The sequence below is a fragment of the Pan paniscus genome, chromosome 1, assembly GCF_029289425.2.
Source record: "Pan paniscus chromosome 1, NHGRI_mPanPan1-v2.0_pri, whole genome shotgun sequence".
Taxonomy (NCBI): domain Eukaryota; kingdom Metazoa; phylum Chordata; class Mammalia; order Primates; family Hominidae; genus Pan; species Pan paniscus.
Window position 1 is genome coordinate 168,759,973 of NC_073249.2, and position 16,173 is coordinate 168,776,145.

At 43.5% G+C, this 16,173-nt stretch overlaps 2 protein-coding genes and 1 pseudogene across 7 annotated transcripts in view; all 3 read left to right on the forward strand.

Annotated features, from left to right (window-relative positions):
- The window catches only part of DAB1 (DAB adaptor protein 1), a 1,250,774-nt gene that overhangs the window by 179,492 nt on the left and 1,055,109 nt on the right, over positions 1 to 16,173 (forward strand). The window lies entirely within an intron of this gene.
- Positions 7,518 to 7,974, forward strand: LOC100978304 (small ribosomal subunit protein eS26-like). The gene has a single exon (XM_008977954.4). The coding sequence runs from the start codon at positions 7,541 to 7,543 to the stop codon at positions 7,886 to 7,888; it is 348 nt and encodes a 115-aa protein (XP_008976202.3). The 5' UTR covers positions 7,518 to 7,540; the 3' UTR covers positions 7,889 to 7,974.
- On the forward strand, positions 12,787 to 15,892 carry LOC100977951 (heterogeneous nuclear ribonucleoprotein A1-like; annotated as a pseudogene).

The window sequence follows — 16,173 nt, forward strand, 5'->3', positions numbered from 1 at the left end:
TGTAAGTCTATTCATGCCCATGGAGGGAAGAAATAATAAACCCCCTCATCTGTATGCAATACTTTTTGATTTTTAACAAATGCTTTTACACATGCAATTTCATGTATTCCTCACTTTCTCACTGGGAATCAGTTATTATTATTGTTAAAGGTGTTAAGGGTTCAGGCTATAGAGCACCAGTTTTGTCTTTTCCACTTAGCAGCTGTAGAAATGGCAACTGGCTTGGGCTATCCACCTGCGGCTTTCCCATTGTGAAATATAGCGATGACCTAGGACCTACTTCATAGGGTTGAATTGTGGACTAGGCAAGATAATGCAGGGAAAGCACAGAGACCACAGAGTGGGCTCTCAGTGTTTTTTGTTGTGAATATGCCCATTTTACAGATAAAAACTCAGGGCTCTGAGACACCCAGTTGCTTGGCCAAGATCTCTAGCTTGCAAGGGGCTTGATAGATGCTAGGCTTCAAGCTCTCTGATTTCTAAATAGACACTCTTTCTACTCCATGAGCTTAATTCTGTCTACCATAGGCTGAGTCTGTGCCAAGTGTGGGGGCCCGGGCTATACACTGGACTTTAGGTTCTGGTGCTTCTGGTCTACAGAGTCCTCTCTGAAAGGTTGTTATGAGCAAGGATCCTTGCTCCTGTGAAACATTTCCTCTGATTTTTTCCTATAGCAAGGCTAATTTGCAGCTGTTGTAAAGGTGTCATTTTTTTTCTTGCATCACGAAATGACTCACACCCCTCTTCAGTTATTGTACCCCAAGGCCATTTTAACATTCTGTTATTTACAGCACTGTGACCCCAGAGCAGCCAAAAGGCTCTGCTGCTTGCCTTATTTTCTGTAATTATTTTGTTCTTTTCTATCCCTAAAACAAGCCTTTTGGTGCCAATGGAATGGGCCTCTTCGGACATTCTGTGGTGAAGGACCAGAGAGCTCCAGGTAGTGAGGACAATGTTGCCTTGCTTATTCCTGAGCAGTGCCTAGCTGAGTGCTTTGCACATGGTAATCCCTCAATCAGTACTTGTTGCATGAATGAATGAATAAATAAGTTGGTTGATAAATCAGAGTTATTAGTTCATATGCTGAGTTTGGCTCTGGCCTTCTCTGACTTTTCAGCTCTATCCATGTTCACATGCAGTTGTCTCATTGTGTGCTTTCTTGACATTTCTTGCAAATGACTCACCCAGATCCTGGTGCATGTTCCTTCAGACGCATCTGTGTGAGGGCGAGCATGGTGTGTAGTATCTACTCATCTCAGGGCTGAGAAACTTTCTCAAAGCAGAAAGCCATCTGGGTGACTAGGTAGGCCCTCCATCAAATTCCTTACCTGACGGAGCATCAGGGCTGGAACTCCTGGCACCATAGTGAGTGTCCTCACCCTGCACCAGGAACAGAACCTGAGGAGCTTACCATGTCTCCCCATGCCTTGCTCTGTGACTGTGGACTCTGTGGAGCAGCAGAGCAGCAAGATGAAAAATGGATGTTTCAAAGAGGAAGCAAGGATAGTTGTATGGAAGGTCTTGGAAGCTGGAATAGCAGAGGCAGGTGGCCAGGGCCTTCCCAAGAAGCCCTCCTTGAATCTTGCATGGGATTCTACCATTTGAAGGTAACCAAGACCCACATATAAAACCATGCAGTAGAGGGGAAAGCCCTGGCAAAGCTGTAGTGAGACTTGCACTATAATTCTTGTCTTACTACTTATGAGGTCTGTGACCTCTACCAAGCCCTGTAGCTTTCTGAGCCTCTGTTTCCTCAACTGTCTAGTGCCATAAGTTATCCCTGCCTGAACAAGGTGATGGCTATGGGGAAGGTTTGAGAAAGACCACTTATGCTACATAAGACAAACTGCGAGTGTTATTGTAGGGCAGTGAGGAGCTATATATAGGATATTTTAATACAGAGAATGTTCCCTGGATTAAATGGCTTCTTATTCCAAGGAGAAAAATTAGTTCTAGCCCAAGGCTAGTCATTAAATCAGCAAAATGATTTTTTGGGGCCTCAGTTTCCTTACTATTTGAAATGGAGGTTAGGTTAAATGACCTTTAAATTCCTACTAGGGGCATGTTAGGGTAGATACTAAGCTCAGTTAATTTGCGGATAGCAGATTAACTACATGGAAAAGGAGTCTCTCTCCATCTTGGGGAAAGGAAATCACATTTCCTGTTACCTGCTCTTTGTCAGGTAGTTACATTCCCTACCTCATTTAACTGTCACACAACCCTATGGGGTGCAATAAACCCTATGGGGATACTAAAGCTTTATCAGCCTTTATTACCCTCACTCTACTGAGAAGAGAACAGCCTTAGAGAATGTTATGGGTGGAGTTGTACCCCTCCTCTCACCCCAAATTTATATGTTGAAGTCCTAACATTCGGTGCCTTAGAATGTGACTTTATTTGGGAATAGGGTCATTGCAGATAGAGTTAGTTAAGAGAAGCCATTGTTGGGGCGTGGTTCTCATCCAGTATAAGTGGTGTCCCTGTAAAAAGGGAAAATTTGGACAGACAGACACAGGGCCATGTGAAGACGAAGGCAGAGATCAGTATGACTCTTCTAAAAGCCAAGCAGTGCCAAAGGTCACCAGAAAACTGTAAGAAGCTAGAGGAGAAGGCTGGAACGGATTCATCTCACAGCCCTCAGAAGGAAATAGCCCTGCCAACACCTTGACCTTGGACTTCTAGCTCCTCAACTGTGAGGCAGTAAATGCTATTGTTGAAGTCGCCCGGTTTGTGGCACTTTGTTTCAGCGACCCTAGAATACTAAAGCAGAGGGGTTAAGCGACTTGCTCAGGGTTGCAAAGCTAGAACTCACCCGTGGGTCTTTTTCAATCAAAAGCCTGTGGATTTGTCACTGCATATTCTCTGATACCCTGAGGTGTTGAGCCCATGTGTGTGAAAGAGTGGGGTCAGTGAGGACGTTCCTGAGCCCACGTCAGACCTGAGCATCCTCTGTCCTGGCCACGACTGGTCCTTTCCCCTGCCAAAGGGAGGGATGGAGGCCCTGAGGACCCAGGCTCTTCCTTCTTCATCCTTCTTGCTGGCAGCACTGGAGGAAGCAGCAGGGAGGCAGGCAGCCTCTGGCTTGGCTGGCTTCCCCAAACAATGTCCTCCCACAGTTAGATGTGGCATTCCCCTGCCGAGGAACCAGATGTTCCACGTTGTAATGTGATGTCATGGCAGGAAAAGGTGTGTGAGCAAAGGTAATCATGGAAGACACTGCTCGGGCTAATGTTGCCTTTTGCTTAACAGCCCATGGCTGCTGGCCCAGGAAGCTGAGAATTGGCAGTTTACCCTGGGACTTGTGCACACTCACTTATAACACTCGAGGCATGCTTCTCTGTTCGCAGGCCAGGACCTTGTGGGCCCTTGGGCAGGAGACCCCGAAAACCCCACAGAGGGTGCAGAAAGGGCAGCAACAGAGGAACTGTCAGGAAAAAAAAAGATCTCCTGGGCACCTGCGGTTTCTCAATTTACCCTTCCACTTATCTACCCTATGAGGTGGCTTTCACCAGTCGCTCTTTACTCTGGGGAGCAGATGAGCTCAGAAATGTGAGGCGAGTTTTCCAAAGTCATACAGTAAGAAGAAGGAAATCTAGGGTGAAAAACTGGTCTATCTACAAGAATCTCTATGCTCTTTTATCCACAGCAGAGACCATAATACAAATAAACCTTGGGCACAATTCTGGCTGTCTTCTGAACCTCCTCCTTACCTTAGAGAGCCAGCAGAGAAGCCTGTTGGAAAGAGTTGGCTTTTGGTTTTCTTCTTAAACTGCAGATCCAACCACTTCATTCGGTGGGTGAGCCCCTACTGCCTATGAGAGATGTGCGGACTCCTTGGCCTGGACTCGCCTGATCTTTGGCTCCTTTGCCATCCTTCCTCCTCACCCTGCTGCTCTCCCCACACAGAGGCCAGCCTCTGGCATCCCCAGACGGCCCCTTTCCCGGATGTGTGCTCTCCCCAGCCTGCTCCTCCTGGCTTGGTGTGCCCTCCCCTGCACTACATGAAAAATCCTGCTCATTAGTCAGAAATCAGTCCCTTTTGTGCTGCCTTCCCGGGAGCTCCCAGGAAGTTCCAGCACAGTTGTCAGTGCTGTGCTCGTTGCCTAGCATAAGGACCGTGAGTGTAGCCTCTGGAGTCAGACTGCCTGTTGGTGCATCCTTTCTCTGCCATTTCCTAGCTGTGTAACCCTAGAGAAATTGCTTAGCCTCGCTGTGACTTCTTGTGAAATGAAAACGATGATAATGAGTGCTTACTCCATGAGGTCATTGGGCAGACTGAAAATGGCAAGCATATAAAGCACTCCATGTGGTGGATTTGGCTATTTTTAAGTGTCTTGCTTGTTTGTGCCATTAGACTGTGTGCTCCTTGAAGTTGAGGACTGCATCTTATTTTCCTTTGTAGCCCCCATAGTTCCTAAATGGGGCCTTGTGGCCAGTTGATAAACCTTTGCTAAACAAAAGAAAGATATGTGCATAAATAAAAAGAGATAACCAGATTTACAGTGGCATGTGTGTATCCAGCATCAACCAGGTGATAACAACACTAATAACAGAATTACCTAGCATGTTTATTGAGTGGTTACTGTGTGTCAGGTACTGTCTTAAACACTTTGCCTGTTACCTCATTCAATTGTCTCAACAACCTTCTTAAGTAGTAACAGTCATTTGTGTTGCCATTTTATGGATGAAGAAACTGAGGTACATGGGTTGCAGTGACTTCCCTATGACTACACAGCTAGAGTATAGCAGAGATGGATTCAACTCAGGCTGCCTGGCTGAGAGCCCATGCTCATGGCCACCCCATTTTGCTGCTTCCAAGGAAGGTGTAATGGCAGTGACCAGCCCAGGGAGGCAAAAGGAGGATCTTAAAATAGCAACCCATGCTAAGAGGCAGGACACAGTAAGGGAGACAGGCAGGGACAGGGCTGTGTGCAGAGCAAGAAGGTGGGGCTGAGACCTTCACTGCAGATGGCCCTGGTACAGTCCTCACTTTTCTCTGTGAGCCAGTCCAGTTGTCTTAAAGGAACTGAGGTAGAGCAGATGGCCACAGATGTACAGGTGTGTTCCTACCTGAAGGCAGGAAGATGGGTACCATGGAGCCTTCCTTTTATTTTGTGTTGTGTTCCTGGCAACTAGCAGAAAGTCTGGCACTTAGTACATATTTAATATGCAAGATAGTTCAATGAATGTGTGAGGATTCAGGAACTCCAGGATTTCATAGCATGAACAGATATGCAATTTCCATTTATTTTACTTTAAACCTCTTCTCATCTGTCTGCCAGAAAGCCCAAGTTAGGAGAGAGGATGCACATCTTTCTGTGATGAGATTTTGCTTATCCAAGAAGCCTGCATCTCTCATCATCAGCTCATGCATAGCCTTCGAGAGCCCTGCACTCCTGTAGTTCCAGCGGGTGGCATTGCTATGAGTGATGAAGCCCCCGGATGGTCTCAGTGGTGAGCAAATATTAACACTTTGAATCAATTGCACCTTCTTGATGACTGGGAAAACTGTTCAGAGCCTGGCAGAGAGTTATTGCACCATGCAACAGTCGAGCGTGGCTGATATAGTGGGAGCGAATGGCGTAAATGAGTTTAAGGCTAAGATGGATTTGCACTTGGAAACTGAAATCATGCAATGGGGTTTGCTGGTGGAATTGCAAAGTGCACCTGGAAGAATGCCAAGAATAATGCAGATGTCTCATCCCGTGCTTTTCACTGTAGACAACTATAGAATGGGAAAATTAATAGTACTTACCTCATAAGGTAGCAAGTTGGTGTACATGAGTTAATATAAATAACTTAGAATGGTACTGAGTATGTAGTAAGCACTTAATGAGTACTAGTCAGCATTAACACATACTAGGCACCCATAATACAACTAAGAATAAGACAGATTGGATTATAAGATGGAGAGGATTGTTCTCACAAATCCTACAGTGCAATAAATGGTGTTACAACCAGTCATATAACAGTGTTGCAACTGTTGTGCAATGTGATAGGTGTTGTGATGGCAAAAAGACAGAGTGTTGTGCAACTCAGAAGAGAGGCTTCCCTAAGCTAGACTTGGATGGTCAGGGAAGGTCTCAAGATAAGGTAGCACAATGGGAGGAATGGCAGGCAGGAGGTGGTCAAGTGGAAAACAGGTGAGAGGATGCTCCTAGGCAGATAATGCAAGGACCTGGAGGTGAGAAAGACCGTGTTCATTGTGGGCACTCAATGTGGAGTTGGTGGGTATATGTATTCCCTAAAGCTGCCATGACAAAGTACCACAAATTGGGGTAGCTTAAGACAATAGAAATTTATTCTCTTGCAGTTTCTAGAGGCTAGGAGTCCAAAACCAAGGTGTCGGCAAAGCTATGCTCTGAAGATTCTAGGGAAGAATCCTTCCTTGCCTCTCTCTATCTTCTAGCAGTTGCTAGCAGTCCTCAGCATTCCTTGGCTTGCAGCTGTAGTGCTCCAGTTTCTGCCCCTGTCTTTACATGGCTGTTCTACTTATGTGTGTCTCGGTTTTCTCTTCTTATAAAGACAACAGTTATTGGATTAGGGTGGTTTCTAATTTGTCCTATTGGTCTAGACCCTATTGGTCTAATTCAATAGGATTAGACTCACCCTAATCCAGTATGGCCTCGTTTTAACTAAATACATTTGCAAGAATCCTGCTTCCAAAGAAAGTTATATTCTGAGTTTCTGGGTAGACATGAATTTTAAGGGGATGCTATTCAACCCAGTACAATGGGGGTGGCCAAGGGGAGTAGAAATGAATAAAGGTGAAAAGAAGACAGGAATCAGATTATGCAGGGATTCATAATAAAAAAAATAAACATTCTTGAGCACTTACAATATATTAAGAACTGTGGTAGGCACTTTACACATGTAATATGCACAATCCCTTTGAAAGAGGGAGAATCAGGTTGAGTGAGGCCAGAGGGGAAAATCAGAGTTTACAAAGTGTGTCATCAATTAGGGTCCTAGTAGAAAATAGAAGGTACACTGGATTAGAGTAATTCAAAGAGGGTTTAATAAAGGGATTGTTTAAGTGAGCAGAGTATAGGGAAAACATACGAGATAGAGCAGTGTGCAGGGCTGCTACCACCCCTAGACATGGACGGTGTGGGTGAGGGAGCAGGTACTGGAACCAAGACTAGGAAGTCCTGTGAAGAAGCCACCTTGAGCAGAGCAGTGACTTTTGGTTGAGAAAGGAAGCCATCCTAAGGTGACTACAAAGGGAGGAAGCCAACGGAGTGAATACACTAACTTGGTCTCTTGTCAAGACCCTGTTGGCTTACCTCAACCGGAGGACTAAAGAGAACAAGAGAGCCCATGGTGTAGTCCGCATGGATAGCATCTGGGGGCCCTGGGCTGAGTGAGGAAGCCTGAAGCATGGATCTGGAGGATCAGACAGAAGACAGCTTGCACTGGGGCATTGATGAGAAGGCAGAGCCTGAGAGCCAGAAAATGGGGAAGTTAGGTTGTGATGAGCAAGGTGACATAACCCAACATTAAGAATGCACATGAGCTCTCTCTGGTCCGTGCCTCCAAGATGACAAAGAAAAGAAGGAACAATGGTCATGCCAAAAAGGGCCGCGGCCACGTGCAGCCTATTCGCTGCACTAACTGTGCCCGATGCGTGCCCAAGGACAAGGCCATTAAGACATTCATCATTCGAAACATACTGAGGGCCGCAGCAGTCAGGGACATTTCTGAAGCGAGCGTCTTCGATGCCTATGTGCTTCCCAAGCTGTATGTGAAGCTACATTACTGTGTGAGTTGTGCAATTCACAGCAAAGTAGTCAGGAATCGATCTCGTGAAGCCCGCAAGGACCGAACACCCCCACCCCGATTTAGACCTGCGGGTGCTGCCCCACGTCCCCCACCAAAGCCCATGTAAGGAGCTGAGTTCTTAAAGACTGAAGACAGGCTATTCTCTGGAGAAAAATAAAATGGAAATTGTACTTAAAAAAAAAAAAAAAAGAATGCACATGAGGCCAGGCACGGTGGCTCACACCTGGAATTTTAGCACTGTGTGAGGCCGAGGCAGGCGGATTTCTTGAGCCCAGGAGTTTGAGACCAGCCTGAACACCATAGGGAGACCCTGTCTATACAAAAAATACAAATAATAATAATAATAACTCGGTGTGATGGCACATGCCTGTGTTTCCAGTTACTTGGGAGGCTGAGGCAGGAGGATCACTTGAGCCCAGAAGACAGAGGTTGCAGTGAGCCGAGATGACGCCACTGCACTCCAGCCTGGGTGACAGAGTAAGACCCTTTCTTGAAGGCCTGTGACTGCTCACCCTCATTCCCTATAGTACTAATATAGATTTATGCGTACATTAGTCTATTCAACATGTATTTGCTGAGCATCTAGCATATGTCCATCACTGGTCAAATGTATAGTGGTAAACAAAGCAAACAAAATTCTCTGCCTTCAAGGAGCTTACATTCTGATAGGAAAAGTAGATAGTAAACAAATAAAGAAAATATACTGACTGTCAGAAGATGATTAAGTGCTATGGATAAAAACAAAGCAGAAAAGGGAAAGAGGGAGTACGAGGGGTGGGGTTGCAAATGGAAATAGAGTAGAATGAAGTTGATATGTGAGCACAGATCTAAATGGAGATGAGGGAGGACACCATTCTGATACCTGGGGGATGAGAGTTTCAGGTAGAAGGAAGGTCAAGTACAAAGGCTATAAGCCACAGCATGCCTGGAGCATCTGAGAAGAATCAAGGATGTGCATGCTAGGAACTGAGTGTGATGAGATCAGAGAGGTAACAGGAGCCAGATCTGCAGATCCTGTGATCTTTGAAGGTCTGTGTTCTGCATGATACAACAGCATATTCTGAAATCCTGGCCGTCCCACATGAACATTGCTCTCCCATCTGTTAAATGGGGATAAGAGTCCTCATTTTGCTTATCTCCAGTGGTGTTTGTAAGGGTCCAGTGAAAAGATGGGTTATGGTATAGCTTTGAAAATCATTAAGTATGTGGTAAGATAATGTTTGTATTGCTTAGTAATTTTGCCTCAGGCCACCTGCTGCTGAGTAGAAAGGCTGCCCATGCCTTCACGAATGTGGCTGTGCTGGACCATTGCTTGACAGCGGGTTGTCATCTTTTCACACAGAATCTCATCTTCCTCCTCTCCTGGGCCTCCAACTCCGAGGCCTCGTTTTTAAAACAGCAATTTCTCCCCACTGTGTTTCATGCCCCAAACCTCCTAAGTGGAATTACAGACCAGTAACTCACAGTGGCCTGTTATTTATCCTATATGCAATAAAGACTTTCTGTAGTTTATAGGAAATAAATGTGCTTTTTACTATCATCTGTAGTTCTTATTAAACTTATCCCCATGGTGAGGAAATATCTTTGTGAGACCAAGCAGTTTTATGTCCCAACAGCCAATGAGCTGATAATGGGTTTTATGTCTAGCTGTAACCAGCAGCATTGCAGACAGCCCTTCGTTCATTGCAGTTAGGAGATGCAGGTTTCTCAACCCATAGCATGTAAATACTTCTTGTTAATTTAGTGGTCCATGCTTTTAAATAGAGTATCTGTTGTCCCCATGCATGTCTGTTGGCTGAAACACAGAATCTGAGATGCCTTATGGAGCTAAAGGAAGAAACCTGGACCAAAAATGAATGGTATGAGGTTATGAAATAAAGATGGAGGAGTGGAAAGAACTCTTTGCACTGGTAGAGTCTTTAAGCCATGAGAAATTTAAAATTGTAGATATAGGAATTATTCTGTTATCTCCTCTTGGCAGAGAAATGGAAGGAGAAAGGCAGCTAAAATTGATTGCTAATTATTCAGACAGAAGCAACTTCTCATCCTAGGAAACTCTAAGACTTAGCGTCTTTATCTGTGAAACAGGGATGATAATGCCATACTCCTAGAATTGTGATGCAAAGAAGTCAGCACAGTGCTGATGCCCAGTATGTGTTCAACAAAAAGAAAGCCCTTTTAGTTCTAGTGTTATTCTTCCTTGCTAACTTCTTCCCTCTTGTTCTTCCATTCAGTATAGCATACAAGTGAAAATAACTAGCAGGCAACAATGTGGGACCATGGATTAGGTGAGAAGACAGGAAGTGAGATCCAAACAGAGATCAACAGTGAGTATGGTTGACACCATGGGAATCCCAAACTTTTGTATGGTAGTACAGCATTGATTTAGCTTGCAGACTAATTTCACAGAGTTATTTAAATGTAAGTATACAGATTGGGGTTCTCTGCCATAACTAGGAAAGGGAAGAAGGAAGTGAATCCATATTTTTTGTTACCTACCATGTGGCACCTACTTTCATATATTATCTTTACTATATTTCCAAGACAGCTGGAATTTTGGTCTATTTTCTATTTTCATTTACCATCTGCTATGGTTTAGATATTTGTCCCCTCCAAACTTCATGTTGAAATTTGATACCCAGTGTTGGAATTGGGGCCTAATGGAAGGTGTTTGAGTGATGGGGGCAGATTCCTCATAAATAGAGTAATGCCCTTCCTCAGGGGTGAGTGAGGTTTTGCTCTAAAGTTCCTTCGAGAGTTGGTTGTTGAAAAAGAGGCTGGCACTCCCCAGCCCCTTGCTTCCTCTTTCACCATGCCATCTCTGCACACATGGGCTCTCCCTTACCTTCTACTTTCTGCCATGTGCGGAAGCAGCCTGAGACCACCAGATGCCCAATATTGAACCTTTCCAGACATCAGAATTGTGAGCCAAATGAACCTTTTCTCTTTACAAATTATCCAGCCTCAGGTATTCCTTCATAGCAACACAAAAGAGAAAAAGAAAACTGGTACCAAGAGTGGGGTTTTGTTATAAAGATAGCTGAATATGTGAAAGCGGCTTTAGAATTGGGTAATGGGAGATGTTTGGGTCATGGGGGTGGATCCTTCATGAATAGATTAAGCCATTTTTTGGAAGTGAGTAAGTTCTTACTCTATTAGTTCCCATGAATGCTTATTGTTTAAAAAAGCCTGGCAGCTCCCCATTTTTGCTCTTGCTTTTTCTTTCACCATGTGACCTCTACAAGCTAGCACTTCTTTGCCTTCCATAATGAGTGGAAGCAGCCTAAGGCCATCACCAAAAGCAGATGTTGGCACTATGTTTCTTGTACAGACTGCAGAATTGTAAGCCTAGTAAATCGCTTCTATTCAACAAACAGAGAGCCAAATCATGAGTGAACTCCCATTCACAATTGCTACAAAGAGAATAAAATACCTAGGAATCCAACTTACAAGGGATGTGAGGACCTCTTCAAGGAGAACTACAAACCACTGCTCAATGAAATAAAAGAGGACAGGAACAAATGGAAGAACATTCCATGCTTATGGATAGGAAGAATCAATATCATGAAAATGGCCATACTGCCCAAGGTAATTTATAGATTCAATGCCATCCCCATCAAGCTACCAATGACTTTCTTCACAGAATTGGAAAAAAACTACTTTAAAGTTCATATAGAACCAAAAAAGAGCCTGCATTGCCAAGTCAATCCTAAGCCAAAAGAACAAAGCTGGAGGCATCACGCTACCTGACTTCAAACTATGCTACAAGGCTACAGTAGCCAAAACAGCATGGTACTGGTACCAAAACAGAGATATAGACCAATGGAACAGAACGGAGGACTCAGAAGTAATGCCACACATCTACAACCATCTGATCTTTGACAAACCTGACAAAAACAAGCAATGGGGAAAGGATTCCCTATTTAATAAATGGTGCTGGGAAAACTGGCTAGCCACATGTAGAAAGCTGAAACTGGATCCCTTCCTTACCCCTTATACAAAAATTAATTCAAGATGGATTAAAGACTTGAATGTTAGACCTAAAACCATAAAAACCCTAGAAGAAAACCTAGGCAATACCATTCAGGACATAGGCATGGGCAGGGACTTCGTGACTAAAACACCAAAAGTAATGGCAACAAAAGCCAAAATAGACAAATGGGATCTAATTAAACTAAAGAGCTTCTGCACAGCAAAAGAAACTACCATCAGAGTGAACAGGCAACCTACAGAATGGGAGAAAATTTTTGCAATCTACCGATTTGACAAAAGGCTAATATCCAGAATCTACAAAGAACTTAAATTTACAAGAAAAAAACAACCCCATCAAAAAGTGGACAAAGGATATGAACAGACACTTCTCAAAAGAAGACATTTATGCAGACAACAAACACATGAAAAAATGTTCATCATCACTGGTCATCAGAGAAATGCAAATCAAAATCACAATGAGATACCATCTCATGCCAGTTAGAATGGCAATCATTAAAAAGTCAGGAAACAACAAATGCTGGAGAGGTTGTGGAGAAATAGGAATGCTTTTACACTGTTCATGGGAGTGTAAATTGCTTCAACCATTGTGGAAGACAGTGTGGCGATTCCTCAAGGATCTAGAACTAGAATTACCATTCAACCCAGCAATCCCATTACTGGGTATATACCCAAAAGGTTATAAATCATGCTACTATAAAGACACATGCACACGTATGTCTATTGCGGCACTATTCACAATAGCAAAGTCTTGGAACCAACCCAAATGTCCATCAATAATAGACTGGATTAAGAAAATTGGCACATACACCAAGGAATACTATGCAGCCATAAAAATGGATGAGTTCATGTCCTTTGCAGGGACATGGATGAAGCTGGAAACCATCATTTTGAGCAAACTATCACAAGGACAGAAAACCAAACACCACATGTTCTCACTCAGAGGTGGGAATTGAACAATGAGATCACTTGGACACAGGGCAGGGAACATCATATACTGGGGCCTATCGGGGGCTGGGGGGCTGGGGGAGGAATAGCATTAGGAGAAATACCTAATGTAAATGATGAGTTCATGGGTGCAGCAAACCAACATGGCACATATATACATATGTATCAAACCTGCACTTTGTGCACATGTACCCTAGAACTTAAAGTATATATATAAAAAAAATTTCTTCTCTTTATAAATTACCCAGACTCAAGTCGTCCTTTATAGCAATACAAAATGGAGTAAGACATCACAGTATTTCTCACACCTAGAACAACATGTAGCATGTAGTAGAGCATCAGTAATATTTGGTGAATGAATTATGGATACTTAGGAAAAGCTCAGCAAGACAAAATCTATCAGCCATGTGCCACTGTCCAACTCATAAAAATAAAGCAATGAGGGCCGGGTGCGGTGGCTCACGCCTGTAATCTCAGCACTTTGGGAGGCTGAGGCGGGCGGATCACGAGATTAGGAGATTGAGACCATCCTGGCTAACACGGTGAGACCCCGTCTCTACTAAAAATACAAAAACTTAGCCAGGCGAGGTGGCGGGCACCTGTAGTCCCAGCTGCTCAGGAGGCTGAGGCAGGGAATGGCGTGAACCCAGGAGGTGGAGCTTGCAGTGAGCCGAGATTGCGCCACTGCACTCCAGCCTGGGCGACAGAGCAAGACTGCATCTCCATAAATAAATAAATAAATAAATAAATAAATAAATAAATAAATAAAATAAAGCAATGAGGTTAATTCTTTTATTCTACCTAAATATTCCTTAGATTAATGATTAATTCCTTCTCTTCATCACACTACCATATGTCTAGTCCAAAATCCCATCATATTTCACCTTTATTTCTGCTGTAACCTACACTTTGTTCTCCCCGCCATAACTGAATACCTGTCTTACTGCATAGCCAGAATTTAAAAAGAAATATAATAATATTACTCTCCTGTTTAATATCTTCCAATAGCTCCATGCTCTTTGAATATAGTACCAAACTCTTACAGGCTCACAAGAGCCTGTTGTAACTGGCCCGATAAATTTCAGACTCATTGCTTTTTCTTTCTGTTCTGGACTGTATTACTTTCAGATGCTCAACTGATCTATGTTCTCTTTTAACTCAGGGCCTTTGTACGTGTTACTGTGTTTGCCTAGAATACTGCCTTATACACCCTCTACACTTCTCCATACAATCCTCTATCTAGATGATCTCTACTCATTGTTATGGTCTCCATTTAATATCACTTCTTTAGAGTGCCCTGCATGAGATTCCATATGGTTCCCAACTTCATGCCTTCATGGTTTCCTGCATGCCCCCTTTTCAAACACTAATGGTTTTTTCAAAATAATTTCTTTCCCTACCAGGCTAAAAGCCCCATGAAAGGAGAGGTGGATTCTATTTTGTTCACTGCTGTGTGTGTGTGTGTGTGCATGTGTGTGTATGCCAGGCATATAATATGTACTCAATAAGTATCTATTGAATAAATAGTGATCATGTAATACTAAAAGTATCCTGCAATGTGAGGTATCATTTCTATTTTTCAGATAAGAAGACTAAAATCTAAAGAGACTAAATTTCAAACTCAAGGTCATATAGCAAATAACATAGTTAAGAGTCAAATCTAAGTCTGGATCCAAAATCCATGCTCTTTCTTCTATTCCAAAATAATTTTCTTCAGCTAATCAAATATTCTACTTACCAGCAGGTCACAACCTATGTCATATACTTGGTTCTAATTTGGAAAGAATTATAATTTACCAGACACAACCAATTCCTCCTGCAATGATGCAGAAGGCCCCATAGAACCTTTCAATGTGGTTGCTGAATGACTCTGAGCATAATTATTATCGGAAAGAAGTGCAAAAATAGTTCAGGTTAAGATATATTCGTCAGCTTGCTCCTTTCTGCCCGTGGATGCCGCCGAAGAAGCATCGTTAAAGTCTCTCTTCTCCCTGCCATCCTGTCTAAGTCAGAGTCTCCTAAAGAGCCCGAACAGCTTAGGAAGCTCTTCATTGGAGGGCTGAGCTTTGACACCACTGATGAGAACCTGAGAAGCCATTTTGAGCAATAGGGAACGCTCATGGACTGTGTGGTCCTGAGAGATCCAAACACCAAGTGCTCCGGGGGCTTTGGGTTTGTCACATATGCCACTGTGGAGGAGGTGGATGCAGCCACAAATGCAAGGCCACACAAGGTGGGTGGAAGAGTTGTGGAAACAGAGAGCTGTCTCAAGAGAAGATTCCCAAAGACCAGGTGCCCACTTAACTGTGAAAAAGGTATTTGTTGGTGGTTTAAAAGAAGACACTGAAGAACATCACCTAAGAGATTATTTTCAACAGTTGGAAAAATGGAAGTGATTGAAATCATGACTGACTGAGGCAGTGGCAAAGAAAAAGGGGCTTTGCCTTTGTAACCTTTTACAACCATGATTCCGTGGATAAGACTGTCATTCAGAAATACTATACTGTGAATGGCCACAACTGTGAAGTTAGGAAAGCCCTGTCAAAGCAAGAGATGGCTAGTGTTTCATCCAGCCAAAGAGGTGAAGTGGTTCTGGAAACTTTGGTGGTGGTCGTGGAGGTGGTTTCAGTGGGAATGACAACTTTGGTTGTGGAGGAAACTTTAGTGGTCATGGTGGCTTTGGTGGCAGCTGTGATGTCAGTGGATATGGTGGCAGTGGGGATGGTTATAATAGGTTTGGTAATTATGGTGGTTATGGAGGAGGTGGCCCTGGTTACTCTGGAGGAAGCAGAGGCTATGGAAGTGGTGGACAGGGTTATGGAAACCAGGGCAGTGGTTGTGGTGGGAGTGGCAGCTATGACAGCTGTAACAACAGAGGTGGAGGTAGCTTTGGCAGTGGCAGTGGAAGCAGTTTTGGAGGTGGTGGAAGCTACAGTGATTTGGGCAATTAAAATAATCAGTTTTCAAATTTTGGACCCATGAAGGGGGGAAATTTTGGAGGCAGAAGCTCTGGCCCCTACGGCGGTGGAGGCCAATACTTTGCCAAACTATGAAACCAAGGTGGCTATGGCGGTTCCAGTAGCAGCAGTAGCTGTGGCAGTGGCAGAAGATTTTAATTAGGAAACAAAGCTTAGCAGGAGAGAAGAGCCAGAGAAGTGACAGAGAAGCTATAGGTTACAACAGATTTGTGAACTCAGCCAAACACAGTGCTGGCAGGGCCTAGCTGCTACAAAGAAGACATGTTTTAGACAAATACTCATGTGTATGGGCAAAAAACTTGAGGACTATATTTGTGACTAATTGTATAACAGGTTATTTTAGTTTCTGTTCTGTGGAAAGTGTAAAGCATTCCAACAAAGGGTTTTAATGTAGATTTTTTTTTGTACCCATGCTGTTGATTGCTAAATGTAATAGTCTGATTGTGACGCTGAATAAATGCCTTAAAAAAAATAG

What these genes read in the sequence shown, in the direction of transcription:
- LOC100978304 (XM_008977954.4), top strand. Translation starts at nt 7,541, where the DNA reads ATGACAAAGAAAAGAAGGAACAATGGTCATGCCAAAAAGGGCCGCGGC.